The sequence below is a fragment of the Entelurus aequoreus genome, linkage group LG22 (assembly GCF_033978785.1).
Source record: "Entelurus aequoreus isolate RoL-2023_Sb linkage group LG22, RoL_Eaeq_v1.1, whole genome shotgun sequence".
NCBI lineage: Eukaryota > Metazoa > Chordata > Actinopteri > Syngnathiformes > Syngnathidae > Entelurus > Entelurus aequoreus.
Genome location: NC_084752.1, coordinates 8,077,232 through 8,100,855, shown reverse-complemented (window position 1 = coordinate 8,100,855; position 23,624 = coordinate 8,077,232). Strand labels below are relative to the sequence as shown.

Below are 23,624 nucleotides of genomic sequence, written 5' to 3'. Positions count from 1 at the left end.
AATTTCAGGAAAACTGGTAGAAAATGTGAAAGGAGTCATCGCACTAAAAAATGTTGGAAACAAGGTTAGAAAAAAACAGGAATTCCTGGAAATTTAAATTTGAATTTCCAGGATGACTTGAATGTGTTTTGAAGTTGGAACGGTTTGAATCGGATAAAAAAATATCGGAGTTGTGGAACTTTGAAAAATGTCCCATTCATATCAAAGGGAATTTCGGGAAAAGTGGGAATTTTTTTTTTTTTTAAATGCTAAAACATTTGAATGTTCTGAATGAGTTGGAATGGTTGATGTTAGAATTTTTGAAATCGGTCGAAAAATGTTGAAGTAGTAACATTTTTAATTGAGAAATGGTATTACGGAATTCCTGGAATTTTGGGAAAACCGCTAGTTTTTACAGTTCAAAAAACAACTTTGTTGTTTTGTCCTGATTAAGAGGAATGTTTTGATGGTGGGGCGGTTGAAGTGGGTTGAAAAATGTGAAAGGAGTCATCGCACTAAAAAAGGTTGGAAACAAGGTTAGAAAAAAACAGGAATTCCTGGAAATTTGAATTTTAAATTTGAATTTCCAGGATGACTTGAATGTGGACTGGTTTGAATTGGTTGAAAAATGAGGGAATTGTGGAAGTTTGAAAAATGGATCATTCATTTTGAATGGGGTAAATGTTCCTAAAAACTGGGTATTCTAGGAAATCCTGGAAGGAAAAAAAAATATTATTGAAGGAAAGCACATAATTCCTGAACAGGCTGATTGTTTTGAAGTTGGAACAGTTTGAATCGAATAAAAAAATATCGGAGTTGTGGAACTTTGAAAAATGTCCCATTCATATCAATGAGAATTTCGGGAAAAGCGGGATTTTTTTTTTTTTTTAAATGCTAAAACATTTGAATGTTCTGAATGAGTTGGAATGGTTGGTGTTAGAATTTTTCAAATCGGTCGAAAAATGTTGAAGTAGTAACATTTTTAATTGAGAAATGGTATTACAGAATTCCTGGAATTTCAGGAAAACTGGTAGAAAATGTGAAAGGAGTCATCGCACTAAAAAATGTTGGAAACAAGGTTAGAAAAAAACAGGAATTCCTGGAAATTTGAATTTTAAATGTGAATTTCCAGGATGACTTGAATGTGGACTGGTTTGAACTGGTTGGAAAATGAGGGAATTGTGGAAGTTTGAAAAATGGATCATTCATTTTGAATGGGGTAAATGTCCCTAAAAACTGGGTATTCAAGGAAATCCTGGAAAGAAAAAATATTATTGAAGGAAAGCACATAATTCCTGAACAGGCTGATTGTTTTGAAGTTGGAACGGTTTGAATCGGATAAAAAAATATCGGAGTTGTGGAACTTTGAAAAATGTCCCATTCATATCAAAGGGAATTTCGGGAAAAGCGGGAATTTTTTTTTTTTTAAATGCTAAAACATTTGAATGTTCTGAATGAGTTGGAATGGTTGGTGTTGGAATTTTTCAAATCGGTCGAAAAATGTTGAAGTAGTAACATTTTTAATTGAGAAATGGTATTACAGAATTCCTGGAATCTCAGGAAAACTGGTAGTTTTTACAGTTCAAAAAACAATTTAGTTTTTTTGTCCTGATTAAGAGGAATGTTTTGAAGGTGGGACGGTTGAAGTGGGTTGAAAAATGTGGAAGGAGTCATCGCACTAAAAAAGGTTGGAAAAAAGGTTAGAAAAAAACAGGAATTCCTGGAAATTTGAATTTTAAATTTGAATTTCCAGGATGACTTGAATGTGGACTGGTTTGAATTGGTTGAAAAATGAGGGAATTGTGGAAGTTTGAAAAATGGATAATTCATTTTGAATGGGGTAAATGTCCCTAAAAACTGGGTATTCAAGGAAATCCTGGAAAGAAAAAAAATATTATTGAAGGAAAGCACATAACTCCTGAACAGGCTGATTGTTTTGAAGTTGGAACGGTTTGAATCGGATAAAAAAATATCGGAGTTGTGGAACTTTGAAAAATGTCCCATTCATATCAATGAGAATTTCGGGAAAAGCGGGAATTTTTTTTTTTTTAAATGCTAAAACATTTGAATGTTCTGAATGAGTTGGAATGGTTGGTGTTAGAATTTTTCAAATCAGTCGAAAAATGTTGAAGTAGTAACATTTTTAATTGAGAAATAGTATTACGGAATTCCTGGAATTTTGGGAAAACTGGTAGTTTTTACAGTTAAAAAAACAACTTAGTTTTTTTGTCCTGATTAAGAGGAATGTTTTGATGGTGGGACGGTTGAAGTGGGTTGAAAAATGTGAAAGGAGTCATCGCACTAAAAAAGGTTGGAAAAAAGATTAGAAAAAAACAGGAATTCCTGGAAATTTGAATTCTAAATTTGAATTTCCAGGATGACTTGAATGTGGACTGGTTTGAACTGGTTGAAAAATGAGGGAATTGTGGAAGTTTGAAAAATGGATCATTCATTTTGAATGGGGTAAATGTCCCTAAAAACTGGGTATTCTAGGAAATCCTGGAAAGAAAAAAAAATATTATTGAAGGAAAGCACATAACTCCTGAACAGGCTGATTGTTTTGAAGTTGGAACGGTTTGAATCGGATAAAAAAATATCGGAGTTGTGGAACTTTGAAAAATGTCCCATTCATATCAATGGGAATTTCGGGAAAAGCGGGAATTTTTTTTTTTTTTTTTTAAATGCTAAAACATTTGAATTTGAATTTTTCAAATCGGTCGAAAAATGTTGAAGTAGTAACATTTTTAATTGAGAAATGGTATTACGGAATTCCTGGAATTTTGGGAAAACCGCTAGTTTTTACAGTTCAAAAAACAACTTTGTTGTTTGGTCCTGATTAAGAGGAATGTTTTGATGGTGGGGCGGTTGAAGTGGGTTGAAAAATGCGGAAGGAGTAGTTGACAAATTTGGTGCAATGTATTTCAAATGTAACCCTCCTCTGATTACATTACCCACAGCTACCACAGCAGAAAATGAAAAGAAATGTCAACACAAGCCTGGAAAACGCTCAAACAATCAGTGTCAACAACAATCCAAAATAACAATAAAAGATGCTTGTTTTGTCTATAAGCCTGGACGTCGCTCTGTTCGCCATCACAGAACAGAACCAACATCCCAGGGATCTTTGAAGAAGGGTGGAAGGGATTTTCAAAGAGTCTTTCACTGCAATGGTCTCACTGGGGTTTTTCCAGCATGACACTGCCAAAGCTAATGCAGAAAGGGACAAATTGTAAATAAGGATTGTTTTGGTTCCAGAAAGCAAACACATTCCAATGGTTTGTCTGGCTCTAGTGGTCTGATCCGGCTCTCAAAGTCATCAAAATGTCGACATGCAGAGCGGAAGGTTTCGCAGAGATGTTATCCCGTTTGCGATTCAATTCAGAAATCGTCAAAGTGTGGTTGTACGGTATACCGGTACTAGTATAGTATCGCTATAATGAATCAAAAACGGTACTATACTCTGTTTGAAAAGTACCGGTTCCCGGGCATGACGTCGTGACATGGCTGGTTTTACGAGCAGAGGAGCATGTTCGGCAGCGCACAATCACAGAGTACTTACAAGCAGACACAGTGTGTAGACAGAAAAGGGAGAACGGACGCATTTTGGCTTAAAAACTGACGATAAAGGTGAAGTTACAACACTGAAACACCCTCAGGAAGAGGTGCTTTAAGACATGGCTAGCAGTCGGCAGTGTTTTAGCTACTTCTAAATCACTCATCCTCGCCTCCATGGCGACAAATAAAGTATGTTTCTTACAAGTATCATTATCACTGCAGGACGAGGAATAGCTAAACATGCTTCACTACACACCGTAGGAGGATACAAAAGCTCACCGGCATCAAAATGTAAACAAATGCCATGTGTTGATCTACACCTGACATCCACTGTAATGATACCAAGTACAAGAGCGTATCTAGTCGATACTACTATGATCACGTCGATAATGTTTATTGTCCCACAATCTTTTTTCCTTTTTTTAAACTCAGGAAATATGTCCCTGGACACATGAGGACTTTGAATATGACCAATGTATGACCCTGTAACTACTCGGTATCGGATTGATACCTTGTTTGTTATGATGGCCTTAGAACCACCAGGAAGCGTATAACTAACCACGTTGGACCAAGTCTGGTGTGTGTGCGCTCGTTCACGAGAGCGCATCACCCAACGTCTCCGGAGACATCGTCTGTAACCATGGCAACCCAATCCAACCTTGTACCATCTGATTATGAGTAAATAAAACTGTTGTAACAAATTCTCTTTCGTTCCTGTTTAAGATTCGGACATTTCCACCACAATGACACAATATGTTACTGCATACGTCCGCAGACTAATTAGGAGCCTTTGTTTGTTTACTTACTACTAAAAGACAAGTTGTCTAGTATGTTCACTATTTTATTTAAGGACAAACTATTATTGGACCACAATGGAAACAAGCCTTTGGGCTTTTTGTGCCATCCGTTTGCCTTTTTAAAGCATTACATGGATTCAATTATTTAAGATGTCAATAAACTTCTCAATCAATCAATCAATGCAATAAGAAACATATTGTTTAATGTACCGTAAGATTTATTTTGTTAAAATAAAGCCAACAATGCCATGTTATGTGGTCCACTTTATTTAGAAAAGTATCGAAAAGTATCGAAATACATTTAGGTTCCGGCACTAAAATATTGGTATCGGGACAACCCTACGTCCAAAGTCTGAGCGCCGAAGGCTCTTCCCAGCCCATCCCTCATGAAGGCCCAGCCTTTTGGGCTTCTTGAATGACTCACTAAACTGCCAATAGACCAGGGGCCGTACTTATCAAGCTTCTCAGAATTACTCCTAAGAAGTCTGCTAAGAGTTGACTTAAGAGTAAATAAATTCTTCGCTGAAAGCTGCACTTAAAAGTTAGTTATCAAGCGTCTTACTCACACTTTCAGCGAAGTGTAGGACTGAATCTTAAGTGTCACACTCAGAGCTGAATTACGACATTACTATGTGCCGTAAACGGAATTTTAGGTGACGTCATTTCTGTGTCCATAGAAATGACCAATCACGGAAGGGAATCCGTTGTCTAAGAATAAAGAAATATCTTGGAAATATTGAAGTGGACAATGGGAGTGTATATTTTGACAATAAACTACAAAATAATACAAAACAAACTAGTCCCCGCCGGCACTCACGCTACCGCTCCCTCTCTTCTCTTCTCTCGCCCACACACTCACTGACGTCACTCACCTCACGGCCACACACATACGCTACTCTCATAACATTTTCTTTCCAATTCATTAATTAGGCAACTAATTTGAAACTGGTGTGGGTGGCTCTATATATACTAGCCCACTGCAGACACATGCAGAAATCAACATGGAATCGAAAAGTATTAAATCTGTGACAAAAATAATATCCGCTCTGTCTAAACGATACCGTTTGATCAGCTGCTCGTCATAAAAAAAAAAAAAACATTGTTCCGTTCCCTGAACGTTCGCGCACGTCTCTCTCGCCTCAGTGCCATCCCCTGCTGGCAACTCCTAACCACTTAGGACACCTCTGAAGGTCTCTTAAATATCGTGGAGAGTAGGAGTGATTCTTAGACTTAAGAACGTTGATAAAAAGCTTTTATTCTTAAGTTTGAGAGTAGGACTAAATTTCGCAAATTCTCAGGACTTAAGTGTAAAATGGCACTCTAAGAAGCTTGATAAGTACGGCCCCAGAGCAACGCTCAATCCAATCAGTATCTCAGTTCCAAATAGATTGAGGCAACAAGAGAAGTATCCCACACTTCTCTTTTGGAAAGTAGATCTGTACAGCACATATGCAGTGTTTCCCACACATTAATTTATTTGTGGCGGCCCGCCACGAAATAATTACGTCCGCCACAAATAAAAAAAAAATTTTTTTTTTTTTTTTTGTCCTGTCCAGCTTCTCAGGCAAATCATATAGTTGATGTAGATGCCCATATAGGCTGTCCAGATTTACTTTACAAAAGAGAAGAGTAGGATACTTCTCTTGTTGCCTTATTTGTATTTGACCACTACTGTTTTCTGTTTATTTGTTACTGACTGTGGCAGGACACCTCTGCCTCTGTTTCACTTTATGTTGCTGGTAAATAATATGGTTGTAGTAGTAGGCTAAAGTTCAATTATTTAGTATGCACTAATTAAAGGGGCAGAGCTTTAAGAGACATTTTAGCTTTTATATTTTATAATATATATTTTTTGTAAGAACCACAATTAATAAATATATTTCAGTGAATAACTTATTGTTCAAATCTGTATATAAATATGTACATAAAGTGTTGTAATTATATTGTAAAATGGATGGACGTTTAAAACAAAACTGTTATTATTAATTAGTAAGTATACATTTTTTGAGCCTTTTTAGAGAAAATCATATTGTAGTAAATGATGCAAATTACTCGATGATGTCATGCTGACCACGCCCATAGCCACGCCCCCACCGCCACAGGTATCTTGGCAGTTTATGGGAAACACTGATATGGACATCGACATTAACAACATGATTTGCGTGAATGGCTGGACAGGACAAAAAAAACCCTTCACGTTACTCGTAGAAATTTGACGCATCATCTAATACGATGAGCCCGTTCGGCATGCGTTCCACTTTGCTAATTACGCTCAATCCATTTGTCGCCGTGGAAGCCAAAAGAGGTCAACAGCTATCGAGGATGTTGGAATCCTTTAAAGGTGTCGGAGGCATCGGGATGAGGTGGAGTGGCTTCCAGCCAACCGTTTTCCTTTTTTTTTTTTTTACCTGACGACCAAATCCTTTCAGTCACACAAGTGTTTATTCGGTGCACTGAGCCGCTCCAGCTGTAATACTATTTGTATGCTCTAAATACGGGAGATAAATCACAAGTACCGGTAGAAAAAAAACTGCTCTGGCATTAGTCGCGCATAATCATAACATATTACGGAATAACAACAGCAGAGGCCTCCTCTACTCGGTGTGCACCTGAGGAGATTCTTTTAACCGCAAAACAAGCTTTTATTGCATCTGCTCTGCTTGCTTTACCTCAGGAAATGTTATTTCCAGAGGGCGCAGACCTCCGCCAAGACCTAAACAAGTTTAAGTTCCTAGCAGCTAATCGCTAATCCTTCACATAAAGACGCCATGTCGGACCAGATATGACAATTCCTGGGGATGTGATAACGTTAGCATGTGTTGCGTCTGACCAGCCTTCCCTCTCAGGGAATTAAAGTCACTGGTCAATCCCAAAGTTCTTTAGATGACATATATGCTGAGTAAGAAGGACCATCAAGACAGAATAGGAATATTATCAAGTTTTACTAAAGCTTTAGGAGAGCAGTCCACACCAATGCAGTCATACCGGCATCTCGAAATGGTCTAACATTCAAACGGGAAAAGACAACTTATTGAATACGAAAACAGCCCCCACCCTCCAGAAAGGAATGCATCCAACACTGATAAGATAAGGAGGGGGGATGCATCTCTGCCACATTCCAATGCCTAAGACACTACACAGACATCTGCAGACAAAGAGAAACAAGTATACAGAGTATGAATCGGATAAAAAAATATCGGAGTTGTGGAACTTTGAAAAATGTCCCATTCATATCAATGGGAATTTCGGGAAAAGAGGGATATTTTTTTTTTAAATGCTAAAACATTTGAATGTTCTGAATGAGTTGGAATGGTTGGTGTTAAAATTGTTCAAATCGGTCGAGAAACGTTGAAGTAGTAACATATTTAATTGAGAAATGGTATTACGGAATTCCTGGAAAACCGGTAGTTTTTACAGTTCAAAAAACAACTTTGTTTTTTTGTCCTGGTTAAGAGGAATGTTTTGATGGTGGGACGGTTGAAGTGGGTTCAAAAATGTGGAAGGAGTCATCGCACTAAAGAAGGTTGGAAATAAGGTTAGAAAAAAACAGGAATTCCTGGAAATTTGTTGAACGTGGAAAAATGGTTGTTTGAATTTCCAGGATGAATTGAATGTGTTGAATGGTTTGAATTGGTTGAAAAATGTGGGAATTGTGGAAGTTTGAAAAATGGATCATTCATTTTGAATGGGAAAAATGTCCCTAAAAATTGGGAATTCAAAGAAATCCGGGAATTCTTTTGAACTATTGAAGGAGAGCACATAATTCCTGAACAGGCGGAATATTTTGAAGTTGGAACAGTTTGAATCGGATAAAAAATGTGGGAGTTATGGAAATTTGAAAAATTTTCCGTTCAATGGTAATTTCGGGAAAAAAAAACCTGCTCTGGCATTAGTCGCGCATAATCATAACATGTTACGGAATAACAACAGCAGAGGCCTCCTCTACTCGGTGTGCACCTGAGGAGATTATTTTAACCGCAAAACAAGCTTTTATTGCATCTGCTCTGCTTGCTTTACCTCAGGAAATGTTATTTCCAGAGGGCGCAGACCTCCGCCAAGACCTAAACATCGGGCACTGGTGAGGTTCCTAGCAGCTAATCGCTAATCCTTCACATAAAGACGCCATGTCGGACCAGATATGACAATTCCTGGGGATGTGATAACGTTAGCATGTGTTGCGTCTGACCAGCCTTCCCTCTCAGGGAATTAAAGTCACTGGTCAATCCCAAAGTTCTTTAGATGACATATATGCTGAGTAAGAAGGACCATCAAGACAGAATAGGAATATTATCAAGTTTTACTAAAGCTTTAGGAGAGCAGTCCACACCAATGCAGTCATACCGGCATCTCGAAATGGTCTAACATTCAAACGGGAAAAGACAACTTATTGAATACGAAAACAGCCCCCACCCTCCAGAAAGGAATGCATCCAACACTGATAAGATAAGGAGGGGGGATGCATCTCTGCCACATTCCAATGCCTAAGACACTACACAGACATCTGCAGACAAAGAGAAACAAGTATACAGAGTATGAATCGGATAAAAAAATATCGGAGTTGTGGAACTTTGAAAAATGTCCCATTCATATCAATGGGAATTTCGGGAAAAGAGGGATATTTTTTTTTTAAATGCTAAAACATTTGAATGTTCTGAATGAGTTGGAATGGTTGGTGTTAAAATTGTTCAAATCGGTCGAGAAACGTTGAAGTAGTAACATATTTAATTGAGAAATGGTATTACGGAATTCCTGGAAAACCGGTAGTTTTTACAGTTCAAAAAACAACTTTGTTTTTTTGTCCTGGTTAAGAGGAATGTTTTGATGGTGGGACGGTTGAAGTGGGTTCAAAAATGTGGAAGGAGTCATCGCACTAAAGAAGGTTGGAAATAAGGTTAGAAAAAAACAGGAATTCCTGGAAATTTGTTGAACGTGGAAAAATGGTTGTTTGAATTTCCAGGATGAATTGAATGTGTTGAATGGTTTGAATTGGTTGAAAAATGTGGGAATTGTGGAAGTTTGAAAAATGGATCATTCATTTTGAATGGGAAAAATGTCCCTAAAAATTGGGAATTCAAAGAAATCCGGGAATTCTTTTGAACTATTGAAGGAGAGCACATAATTCCTGAACAGGCGGAATATTTTGAAGTTGGAACAGTTTGAATCGGATAAAAAATGTGGGAGTTATGGAAATTTGAAAAATTTTCCGTTCAATGGTAATTTCGGGAAAAAAAAACCTGCTCTGGCATTAGTCGCGCATAATCATAACATGTTACGGAATAACAACAGCAGAGGCCTCCTCTACTCGGTGTGCACCTGAGGAGATTATTTTAACCGCAAAACAAGCTTTTATTGCATCTGCTCTGCTTGCTTTACCTCAGGAAATGTTATTTCCAGAGGGCGCAGACCTCCGCCAAGACCTAAACATCGGGCACTGGTGAGGTTCCTAGCAGCTAATCGCTAATCCTTCACATAAAGACGCCATGTCGGACCAGATATGACAATTCCTGGGGATGTGATAACGTTAGCATGTGTTGCGTCTGACCAGCCTTCCCTCTCAGGGAATTAAAGTCACTGGTCAATCCCAAAGTTCTTTAGATGACATGTATGCTGAGTAAGAAGGACCATCAAGACAGAATAGGAATATTATCAAGTTTTACTAAAGCTTTAGGAGAGCAGTCCACACCAATGCGGTCATACCGGCATCTCGAAATGGTCTAACATTCAAACGGGAAAAGACAACTTATTGAATACGAAAACAGCCCCCACCCTCCAGAAAGGAATGCATCCAACACTGATAAGATAAGGAGGGGGGATGCATCTCTGCCACATTACAATGCCTAAGACACTACACAGACATCGGCAGACAAAGAGAAACAAGTATACAGAGTATGAATCAGATAAAAAAATATCGGAGTTGTGGAACTTTGAAAAATGTCCCATTCATATCAATGGGAATTTTGGGAAAAGAGGGATTTTTTTTTTTTAAATGCTAAAACATTTGAATGTTCTGAATGAGTTGGAATGGTTGGTGTTAAAATTGTTCAAATCGGTCGAGAAATGTTGAAGTAGTAACATTTTTAATTGAGAAATGGTATCACGGAATTCCTGGAAAACCGGTAGTTTTTACAGTTTAAAAAACAACTTCATTTTTTTGTCCTGGTTAAGAGGAATGTTTTGGTGGTGGGACGGTTGAAGTGGGTTCAAAAATGTGGAAGGAGTCATCGCACTAAAGAAGGTTGGAAATAAGGTTAGAAAAAAACAGGAATTCCTGGAAATTTGTTGAACGTGGAAAAATTATTGTTTGAATTTCCAGGATGAATTGAATGTGTTGAATGTGGAATGGTTTGAATTGGTTGAAAAATGTGGGAATTGTGGAAGTTTGAAAAATGGATCATTCATTTTGAATGGGGAAAATGTCCCTAAAAATTGGGAATTCAAAGAAATCCGGGAATTCTTTTGAACTATTGAAGGAGGGCACATAATTCCTGAACAGGCGGAATATTTTGAAGTTGGAACAGTTTGAATCGGATAAAAAATGTGGGAGTTATGGAAATTTGAAAATGTTTCCGTTCAATGGTAATTTCGGGAAAAAAAAACCTGCTCTGGCATTAGTCGCGCATAATCATAACATATTACGGAATAACAACAGCAGAGGCCTCCTCTACTCGGTGTGCACCTGAGGAGATTCTTTTAACCGCAAAACAAGCTTTTATTGCATCTGCTCTGCTTGCTTTACCTCAGGAAATGTTCTTTCCAGAGGGCGCAGACCTCCGCCAAGACCTAAACATTGGTCACTGGTGAGGTTCCTAGCAGCTAATCGCTAATCTTTCACATAAAGACGCCATGTTGGACCAGATATGACAATTCCTGGGGATGTGATAACGTTAGCATGTGTTGCGTCTGACCAGCCTTCCCTCTCAGGGAATTAAAGTCACTGGTCAATCCCAAAGTTCTTTAGATGACATATATGCTGAGTAAGAAGGACCATCAAGACAGAATAGGAATATTATCAAGTTTTACTAAAGCTTTAGGAGAGCAGTCCACACCAATGCGATCATACCGGCATCTCGAAATGGTCTAACATTCAAACGGGAAAAGACAACTTATTAAATACGAAAACAGCCCCCACCCTCCAGAAAGGAATGCATCCAACACTGATAAGATAAGGAGGGGAGATGCATCTCTGCCACATTCCAATGCCTCAGACACTACACAGACATCTGCAGACAAAGAGAAACTAGTATACAGAGTATGAATCGGATAAAAAAAATATCGGAGTTGTGGAACTTTGGAAAATGCCACATTCATATCAATGGGAATTTCGGGAAAAGAGGGATATTTTTTTTTAAAATGCTAAAACATTTGAATGTTCTGAATGAGTTGGAATGGTTGGTGTTAAAATTGTTCAAATCGGTCGAGAAATGTTGAAGTAGTAACATTTTTAATTGAGAAATGGTATCACGGAATTCCTGGAAAACCGGTAGTTTTTACAGTTTAAAAAACAACTTCGTTTTTTTGTCCTGGTTAAGAGGAATGTTTTGATGGTGGGACGGTTGAAGTGGGTTCAAAAATGTGGAAGGAATCATCGCACTAAAAAAGGTTGGAAAAAAGGTTATAAAAAAACCGGAATTCCTGGAAATTTGAATTTTAAATTTGAATTTCCAGGATGAATTGAATGTGTTGAACTTGGAATTGTTTGAATTGGTTGAAAAATTTGGGAATTGTGGAAGTTTGAAAAATGGATCATTCATTTTGAATGGGGGAAATGTCCCTAAAAATTGGGAATTCAAAGAAATCCGGGAATTCTTTTGAACTATTGAAGGAGGGCACATAATTCCTGAACAGGCTGAATATTTTGAAGTTGGAACAGTTTGAATCGGATAAAAAATGTGGGAGTTATGGAAATTTGAAAAAATTTCCGTTCATTGGTAATTTTGGGGAAAAAAAACCTGCTCTGGCATTAGTCGCGCATAATCATAACATATTACGGAATAACAACAGCAGAGGCCTCCTCTACTCGGTGTGCACCTGAGGAGATTCTTTTAACCGCAAAACAAGCTTTTATTGCATCTGCTCTGCTTGCTTTACCTCAGGAAATGTTATTTCCAGAGGGCGCAGACCTCCGCCAAGACCTAAACATCGGTCACTGGTGAGGTTCCTAGCAGCTAATCGCTAATCTTTCACATAAAGACGCCAGATATGACAATTCCTGGGGATATGATAACGTTAGCATGACCAGCCTTCCCTCTCAGGGAATTAAAGTCACTGGTCAATCCCAAAGTTCTTTAGATGACATATATGCTGAGTAAGAAGGACCATCAAGACAGAATAGGAATATTATCAAGTTTTACTAAAGCTTTAGAAGACCAGTCCACACCAATGCAGTCATACCGGCATCTCGAAATGGTCTAACATTCAAACGGGAAAAGACAACTTATTGAATACGAATACAGCCCCCACCCTCCAAGACACTCCACAGTGCTTAGATGGAGACAGGTGTGGACAATATTGGAGACAGACGCACTTGTCCTCTCACTGTAAGCAATACTAGTTCAAATGTTTTGTCATCTCATCAAATTGAAAGCAGGCCGTGAAGATTGTGTATTCGACGTGAGAGGTGTCACTCTTTTATTTTTGTTGGCCAAACTGTTGTACTGAATCAAGACAAGAACAGAGCTTGTTTATTTAACTTTTCTTCATTAGCCAAACTGCTTTGAGTTTTATATTAACATCAAAAAGTCAACACAAGGTTGTTGTTTGCTTGACATTACTTGTGTTTTTTTCATGTCACAAAGGTTTTACTTCAAAAAATGACACAGCATTTTGTTATTGTGTTATTGTGTATAGTTAATTTCTATAAGACATATTTCTGCTCAAACTCTTAACGGATCTGTCCCGATACATCATCAACATGTACCTATAAATGTACATAACTATCAAAATGTAAAAATAGAGAAAAAGGCATCATGAAATAAAAAATAAAAAAATACATAAAATAAAATAAATAAAAAAAAAAAAATTAATAATAATAATAATAATAATAAAAAAAAATAATAATAAAAAAAAAAAAAAATATATATATATATATATATATATATATATATATATATATATATATATATATATATATATATATATATATATATATATATGCATGCATGCTTTGGAGCCGCAGCCTAAAATATGAGCCCTCCTTTAAGGAAACACTTACCTTGACCTTAAAAAGTTAAAATTCGAGGCCTGATACTACAATGATTACATCAATATTTGTTATTATCACAAAATATTTTGTCATTTTTTTATTGTTTATAAACTCAGGAAATATGTCCCTGGACACAGGAGAACTTTAGTTATGACCAATGTATCATCCTGTAACTACTTGGTATCGGATTGATGCCCAAGTTTGTAGTGTCAGCCAAAACTAAAGTAAAGTATCCAGACAACAGAAAAATAAGTGCTTATTACATTTTAATATAAGTGTAGATAGAACATCTTCCAAGATGGCTGCGCTTCAGAGCAGCGGCTTCGTGCGAGCGCTCCTGGAAGTGAGGGCAAAAATACCCCGCAATTCAGTCAATTTCATGGCTGGCTCACAGCGTGTTCACTCCGTGATCACTTACGACCGACTTACAATTCTGGATGTGGAGAGATCGGGCCATTTTGGGCTGATAGATGCGTGTACGATGGACCTGCTCGCTAGCTTGGGAATTCTTCGCGAGCTACATCCAGCAGTGGCCTTTGAAGCAGCGGCGTCGACTACCAGCGGAGACGGTCAGCGAAAGAGACGTAAGCGGTGCGCTCGGAAGCAGAAGCGGGGGTGTCGGGCGGGGCTAACAACAAAGCTAAATGCTTTGTTGTTAGCGGGGCTAACGAAAAAGCTAAATGCTAATCCACAAAGAAGCGCTAATAAGGAGTCTGTTAAGCTAGAACTAGCCAGCGCCAGGCTGGATAATCCCTGCACACATAGCAATTCTTCTAGAATAATATACAACTCACATAATGTTCTTTCTGCGTCAGAGGTGGACATGCATTTTACTGAGGTGGCAAACAATCTAAAAATTCCTGTCATATCAATTCCTAGATATGGTCGAAATTATTTAAAGTGCACTATGCATAATAAACGTAACATTATTAATATTGCTACTACGGATACTTTCAACAAAAACTCCTCAAAACAGCCCACTACCTATAATATGGGCTTTTTAAACATAAGGTCATTGTCTTCCAAAACGTTATTAGTTAATGAAGTCATCAGAGACAACAATCTTGATGTCGTTGGTCTAGCCGAGACCTGGCTCAAACCAGACGAATTTTTTGCGCTGGGTGAGGCGTCTCCTCCTGGCTATGCGGGAACGCATATTGCCCGCCCCATTAAAAGGGGTGGGGGTGTTGCACTAATATACAACAAAAACTTTAGCCTTACCTCGGACCTAAATAATAAATATAACTCGTTTGAGGTGCTCACTATGAGGTTTGTCACACCGCTGCCTCTCCACCTGGCTGTCATCTACCGCCCCCCTGGGCCCTATTCGGACTTTATCAATGAATTTTCAGAGTTCGTTGCTGATCTAGTGACGCACGCCGACAATATAATCATAATGGGAGACTTTAACATCCATATGAATACCCCATCGGACCCTCCATGCGTGGCGCTCCAGACTATAATTGATAGCTGTGGTCTTACACAAATAATAAATGAACCCACGCATCGCAACGGTAATACGATAGATCTAGTGCTTGTCAGGGGTGTCACCACCTCTAAAGTTACGATACTCCCGTACACTAAAGTAATGTCCGATCATTACCTTATAAAATTCGAAGTTCGGACTCATTGTCAACAAACTAATAATAATAATAATAACTACTATAGCAGCCGCAACATTAATACTGCCACAACGACGACTCTTACTGACCTACTGCCTTCAGTAATGGCACCTTTCCCAAATTATGTGGGCTCTATTGATAACATCACTAACAACTTTAACGACGCCCTGCGCGACACCATTGATATTGTAGCACCGCTAAAGCTAAAAAGGGCCCCTAAAAGGCGTACCCCATGGTTTACAGAAGAAACTAAAGCCCAGAAATTATCATGTAGAAATCTGGAACGCAAATGGCGTGCGACTAAACTTGAGGTTTTCCATCAAGCATGGAGTGATAGTTTAATAACTTATAAACGCATGCTTACCTCAGCTAAAGCTAAATATTACTCAAATCTCATCCACCTCAACAAAAATGATCCTAAATTTTTGTTTAGTACAGTAGCATCGCTAACCCAACAAGGGACTCCTCCCAGTAGCTCCACCCACTCAGCAGATGACTTTATGAATTTCTTTAATAAGAAAATTGAAGTCATCAGAAAAGAGATTAAAGACAACGCATCCCAGCTACAACTGGGTTCTATTAACACAAATATGACTGTATATACGACGGACATTGCCCTCCAAAATAGTTTCTCTCTCTTTGATGAAATAACATTGGAGGAATTGTTAAAATGTGTAAATGGGACAAAACAAACAACATGTTTACTTGACCCAATTCCTGGGAAACTTATCAAGGAGCTTTTTGTTTTATTAGGTCCATCAGTGTTAAATATTATAAACCTATCACTTTCCTCTGGTACTGTTCCTCTAGCATTCAAAAAAGCGGTTATTCATCCTCTACTCAAAAGACCTAACCTCGATCCTGACCTCATGGTGAACTACCGGCCGGTGTCCCACCTACCGTTTATCTCGAAAATTCTCGAAAAAATTGTCGCACAGCAGCTAAATGAACACTTAGTGACTAACAATCTCTGTGAACCTTTTCAATCCGGTTTCAGGGCAAATCACTCTACGGAGACAGCCCTCGCAAAAATGACTAATGATCTATTGCTAACGATGGATTCTGATGCTTCATCTATGTTGCTGCTTCTTGATCTTAGCGCCGCTTTCGATACAGTTGATCATAATATTTTATTAGAGCGTATCAAAACACGTATTGGGATGTCAGACTTAGCCTTGTCTTGGTTTAACTCTTATCTTACTGACAGGATGCAGTGTGTCTCCCATAACAATGTGACCTCGGACTATGTTAAGGTAACGTGCGGAGTTCCCCAGGGTTCAGTTCTTGGCCCTGCACTCTTTAGTATTTACATGCTGCCGCTGGGTGACATTATACGCAAATACGGTGTTAGCTTTCACTGTTATGCTGATGACACTCAACTCTACATGCCCCTAAAGCTGACCAACACGCCGGATTGTAGTCAGCTGGAGGCGTGTCTTAATGAAATTAAACAATGGATGTCCGCTAACTTTTTGCAACTCAACGCTAAGAAAACGGAAATGCTGATTATCGGTCCTGCTAGACACCAACATCTATTTAATAATACCACCTTAACATTTGACAACCAAACAATTAAACAAGGCGACTCGGTAAAGAATCTGGGTATTATCTTCGACCCAACTCTCTCGTTTGAGTCACACATTAAGAGTGTTACTAAAACGGCCTTCTTTCATCTCCGTAATATCGCTAAAATTCGTTCCATTTTGTCCACAAGCGATGCTGAGATCATTATCCATGCGTTCGTTACATCTCGTCTCGATTACTGTAACGTATTATTTTCGGGCCTCCCTATGTCTAGCATTAAAAGATTACAGATGGTACAAAATGCGGCTGCTAGACTTTTGACAAAAACAAGAAAGTTTGATCATATTACGCCTATACTGGCTCACTTGCACTGGCTTCCTGTGCACCTAAGATGCGACTTTAAGGTTTTACTACTTACGTATAAAATACTACACGGTCAAGCTCCTGCCTATCTTGACGATTGTATTGTACCATATGTCCCGGCAAGAAATCTGCGTTCAAAGAACTCCGGCTTATTAGTGATTCCCAGAGCCCAAAAAAAGTCTGCGGGCTATAGAGCGTTTTCTATTCGGGCTCCAATACTATGGAATGCCCTCCCGGTAAAAGTTAGAGATGCTACCTCAGTAGAAGCATTTAAGTCTCATCTTAAAACTCATTTGTATACTCTAGCCTTTAAATAGACTCCCTTTTTAGACCAGTTGATCTGCCGTTTCTTTTCTTTTCTTTTCTACTCTGCTCCGGGGTGGACCGCTAGCCTGTCCATCAGATGGGGACATCTCTACGCTGCTGACCCGTCTCCACTCGGGATGGTTCCCGCTGGCCCCACCATGGACTGGACTTTCGCTGATGTGTTGGACTTTCACAATATTATGTCAGACCCACTCGACACCGAGGATGTCGTTGTGGCTTGTACAGCCCTTTGAGACACTAGTGATTTAGGGCTATATAAATAAACATTGATTGATTGATTGAACATGATAAAACAGAAAATAACCAAGTGGAATAATAATCCATTTTATACAGCTTGTCCCTCATAATTTTGATGTTACTGCGTATGTCAGCAGCCAAATTAGGAGCCTTTACTTTGAAAAGTATCGAATTATGATTAAGTAACGGTACCACAGTATTGTTATTGAGACAACACTACGGTATACTAAATATATTTGAAGTAGAGATGTTTCCAATATTACATTTTAAAGCATTTATCGGCCGATAATATCGGCCTGCCGATATTATCGGCCGATAAATGCTTTAAAATGTATTATTGGAATTTATCTGTATCGTTTTTTTTTATTTATTATCGGTATCGTTTTTGAGACAACACTACAATATACTAAATATATTTGAAGTAGAGATGTTTCCGATATTACATTTTAAAGCATTTATCGGCCGATAATATCGGCAGGCCGATATTATCGGCCGATAAATGCTTTAAAATGTAACATCGGAAATTATCGGTATCGTTTTTCTTTATTATCGGTATCGGTATCGTTTTTAAAAAAAAAAAATTTAATCCACATAAAAAACACAAGATACACTTACAATTAGTGCACCGACCCCAAAAACCTCCCTCCCCCATTTACACTCATTCACACAAAAGGGTTGTTTCTTTCTGTTATTAATATTCTGCTTCCTACATTATATATCAATATATATCAATACAGTCTGCAAGGGATACAGTCCGTAAGCACACATGATTGTGCGTGCTGCTGCTCCACTAATAGTACTAAACTTTAACAGTTAATTTTACTCATTTTCATTCATTACTAGTTTCTATGTAACTGTTTTTATATTGTTTTACTTTCTTTTTCATTCAAGAAAATGTTTTTAATTTATTGATCTTATAATAATTTTATATAATATATATAATAATATATGATGTATAATAATAATATTTAATATATAATATATAATTTATATAATTTATATAATTTTTTATAATTTATTGGGGACGGCGTGGCGAAGTTGGTAGAGTGGCTGTGCCAGCAATCGGAGGGTTGCTGGTTACTTGGGTTCAATCCCCACCTTCTACCATCCTAGTCACGTCCGTTGTGTCCTTGGGCAAGACACTTCACCCTTGCTCCTGATGGCTGCTGGTAGCGCCTTGCATGGCAGCTCCCTCCATCAGTGTGTGAATGTGTGTGTGAATGGGTGAATGTGGAAATACTGTCAAAGCGCTTTGAGTACCTTGAAGGTAGAAAAGCGCTATACAAGTATAACCCATTTATCATTTATTTATCATTTATATTATTTTATTTTATTTTATTTTTTTATCTTCACCATACCTGGTTGTCCAAATTAGGCATAATAATGTGTTCATCCCACGACTGTATATATCGGTTGATATCGGTATCGGTAATTAAAGAGTTGGACAATATCGGAATATCGGCAAAAAGCCATTATCGGACATCCCTAATTTGAAGTATTTACGTCAGACTCGCCTTTCAAAATAAAGTTATTTTCAAAATAAAGTTACGATCGCTGCAATTTGGGACTTAATTTCAGGCTGCAAACGCGTTGAGAATCCCTGCTTTAGGCCATTATCTTCCTACAAAGGGACTTTTAGAAATTTTGGAGGATATTAAAAAGGGTGGGGGGGAGACGAGGCAGGATATTATGCGTGACCCCCCCTCACCCCGGGGGAGCCAAAAGGAAAGATTGCAATGGCTCTCCTTCATCTGGTCGAGAAGGCACGCAAACAAAAAAGTGCGAGACGAGTTCGGGACGCGTAATCAGACCTCATTTATCCAAAGGCCTGCGTCGTCTCGTTGGCCCCCGTCGCCTCACCTCGTGTGTCACACCGCCGAGCCAGACCCCCGATCAATGATTGACTACGCCATCCCAAAATTCCAACTTTAATAAGGATGTTAGGTCAAAAGCTGCTCATCACGGCTCCCGCCCCACATCCTTATCGCTCACAGCGGGTAATTAACGTAGCTTGTCCAGGTAATATTTCCCATTCTGATGTCACATGAGAGCCAACTAAGGGCCGAGTTAGTTATTTTCATTCGCTGCCGGTGAGTTCCAATGCCTGGGGGACGTGACAAGATTATGCAGAAGAAGAGTGTGGAAATGAAGCAAGTGAGTACGGAAGAAAGGAGGGGCGGGATAAGGAGGCCATATGTGCCTTTATTTCTGCCCAACTGAGTGCCATTTCCTTGCTTTTAAGATGTATGTTCAGTGCAATTGCATTAATGCACGGTGTGCTACTTGCGCGCGTACGCTTTGCATGATGACGACAGCGTGCGCCTAACTCAGGGTCGGCAACCCAAAACGTTGAAAGAGCCATATTGGACTAAAAATACAAAAAAACGAATCTGTCTGGAGCCGCAAAAATTGAAAAGCCTTATATAAGTCTTATAATGAAGGCAACACATGACGTAAGTGTCTCTTGGAGAGATTTTTAAGAAGCATGGAGTGTATTATCACTTTTATGCAGATGACTGACAAATTTATACGTCGATTTCAAAAGGCCACGGCCCCTTGACACCCCTTCTCAATTGTCCATGCGACATCAGGGCTTGGTTAGCCCAGAATTTTTTAATAATGAATGAGGGAAAAACGGAAATTTCAGTTTTTGGTCCGACCCTCACTGACTTGGGACCATTGCAAAATGATGTGCGTCCCAAAGTCACCATTCTTGGCGTCACTATAGACCAGGAGTCACCAACCTTTCTGAACCAAGAGCTACTTCTTGGGTACTGATTAATGCGAAGGGCTACCAGTTTGATACACACTTAAATAAATTGCCAGAAATAGCCAATTTGCTCAATGTACCTTTAACTCTGTGTTATTATTAATAATTAATGATATTGACACTTAATTGAACGGTTTAAAAGAGGAGAAAACACGAAAAAAATGACAATTACATTTTGAAACATAGTTTATCTTCAATTTCGACTCTTTAAAATTCAAAATTCAACCGAAAAAAAGAAGAGAAAAACTAGTTAATTCGAATGTTTTTGAAAAAATGTAAAAAATAATTTATGGAACATCATTAGTAATTTTTCCTGATTAAGATTAATTTTAGAATTTTGATGACATGTTTTAAATAGGTTAAAATCCAATCTGCACTTTGTTAGAATATATAACAAATTGGACCAAGCTATATTTCTAACAAAGACAAATCATTATTTCTTCTAGATTTCCCAGAACATAAATTTTAAAAGAAATTCAAAAGACTTTGAAAAAAGATTTAAATTTGATTCTACAGATTTTCTAGATTTGCCAGAATAATTTTTTTGAATTTTAATCATAATAAGTTTGAAGAAATATTTCACAAATATTCTTCGTCGAAAAAACAGAAGCTAAAATGAAGAATTAAATTAAAATGTATTTATTATTCTTTACAATAAAAAAAATAAATTGACTTGAACATTGATTTAAATTGTCAGGAAAGAAGAGGAAGGAATTTAAAAGGTAAAAAGGTATATGTGTTTAAAAATCTTAAAATCATTTTTAAGGTTGTATTTTTTCTCTAAAATTGTCTTTCTGAAAGTTATAAGAAGCAAAGTAAAAAAATTAATGAAATTATTTAAACAAGTGAAGACCAAGTCTTTAAAATATTTTCTTGGATTTTCAAATTCTATTTGAGTTTTGTCTCTCTTAGAATTAAAAATGTCGGGCAAAGCGAGACCAGCTTGCTAGTAAATAAATCAAATTTAAAAAATAGAGGCAGCTCACTGGTAAGTGCTGCTATTTGAGCTATTTTTAGAACAGGCCAGCGGGCTACTCATCTGGTCCTTACGGGCTACCTGGTGCCCGCGGGCACCGCGTTGGTGACCCCTGCTTTAGGGGCTCTGTATCTTATTTTAATTTTTTAATTGTATTTTTTTTATTTTTTATACACTGTAGCACTTTGAGGTTGTTTACTCAATGTAAAATGCTTTCTTTTTTTTTTTTTACAAATAAAATCTATTATTAATATTATTATTATAATAGTGTCAAAGCGCTTCGAGTACCTTGAAGGTAGAAAAGCGCTATACAAGTATAACAAACAGTTTCATATCGTTTGACAAGATTGCAAACTAAATAGATTACAAATAATTATTAAATATGATTAAATTCAAGAATTGAGTGTTAATATTTGAGTGGGTCCCTGGCCTCTCTGTGGTGGAAAACTTGGGGCCCGAGGTCAAAAAGATTAAGGACCCCTGACTTTAAAGCACTGCATGCACTATAAATTACAGCCTCATGGCGGCTCTAATTGACTTTATCATTTGAGCTTTAAAAATATTTCATCAACCATCCGCCGCAAATCCCATCAGTTCTCCAGCTGGGGGGATTTTGACCGTAACTGAACATGTCCTCCAATTACCTGGACTGCAAGCAAAGCTCACACACACAAGCACACACACACAAACACGTACACACACGTCTTGCCTACTTTGTGTGGACCCACGTTTTGGTCAGTAGGTTGTGAGGGCCCCCCTTTCCACTATAGCAGGGGTCACCAACGCGGTGCCCGCGGGTAGCCCGTAAGGACCAGATGAGTAGCCCGCTGGCCTGTTCTAAAAATAGCTCAAATAGCAGCACTTACCAGTGAGCTGCCTCTATTTTTTAAATTGTATTTATTTACTAGCAAGCTGGTCTTGCTTTGCTCGACATTTTTAATTCTAAGAGAGACAAAACTCAAATAGAATTTGAAAATCCAAGAAAATATTTGAAAGACTTGGTCTTCACTAACTGACAAAGAAACAGATAACAGATTTGGTGTCCAGTTCAAAGTGTGACATGATTTATTTAATAATTTGAGAGTTGACTTTTGTATTTCACATGAGTTATTTGTACAAACATGGTGCAAAGTAATGCATGATTTGTTCAAAAATGTTAGTGGCTAGCTAGTTAAAATGTGATATTGTGATTTCACAAGACTGTCTTAGAAGTGATCATTTGAAAATGTTCAATTTGAAAAATGTGCACTTCGAGAAAATATAAAAATAAAGTGTTGCATATTGATATTTATCTGTTTCTATATATATTTATTGTGAGAAATCATTAAGATGATCAGTGTTTCCACAAAGATAAATATAATTAATTATTAATAATAACATAGAGTTAAAGGTAAATTGAGCAAATTGGCTATTTCTGGCAATTTATTTAAGTGTGTATCAAACTGGTAACCCTTCGCATTAATTAGTACCCAAGAAGTAGCTCTTGGTTTCAAAAAGGTTGGTGACCCCTGCACTATAGCTAGAAGGATGAAACAAATATATCAAGCACTAGATGGGAGTAGAGAGTTGCAACCTCACTTCAGAATGCAAAACACACAAAGTAAAAAAAATATTTCACTTTCGTAGTCGTGAGGACCGACCGCTGTTGCTAGGTAGATTTGACCATACACACGCATAGTAATAAGTTATGCGAGTTGGCCATTTTTAAGGACAGCAAACACACACACACACAAACACACACACACACACGTCTTGCCTACTTTGTGTGGACCCACGTTTTGGTCAGTAGGTTGTGAGGGCCCCCCTTTCCACTATAGCTAGAAGGATGAATAAAATATATGAAGCACTAGATGGGAGTAGAGAGTTGCAACCTCACTTCAGAATGCAAAACACACAAAGTAAAAAAAATATTTCACTTTCGTAGTTGTGAGGACCGACCGCTGTTGCTAGGTAGATTTGACCATACACACGCATAGTAATAAGTTAAGCGAGTTGGCCATTTTTAAGGACAGCAACACACACACACACACACACACACACACACACACACACACACACACACACACACACACACACACACACACACACACACACACACACACACACACACACACACACACACACACACACACACACACACACACACACACACACACACACACACACACACACACGCACACACGTCTTGCCTACTTTGTGTGGACCCACGTTTTGGTCAGTAGGTTGTGAGGGCCCCCCTTTCCACTATAGCTAGAAGGATGAAACAAATATA

General features: G+C 38.1%; 1 protein-coding gene across 1 annotated transcript in view; it reads right to left on the bottom strand.

Annotated features, from left to right (window-relative positions):
• Positions 1-2,116: 2,116 nt before the first annotated feature.
• The window catches only part of LOC133639875 (type II inositol 3,4-bisphosphate 4-phosphatase-like), a 219,577-nt gene continuing 198,069 nt past the window's right edge, over positions 2,117-23,624 (bottom strand). Inside the window, exon 6 of the mRNA XM_062033539.1 lies at positions 2,117-3,186. Coding sequence (XP_061889523.1) covers positions 3,153-3,186 — 34 coding nt within the window. The 3' untranslated portion in view covers positions 2,117-3,152. The remainder of the gene's footprint in view (positions 3,187-23,624) is intronic.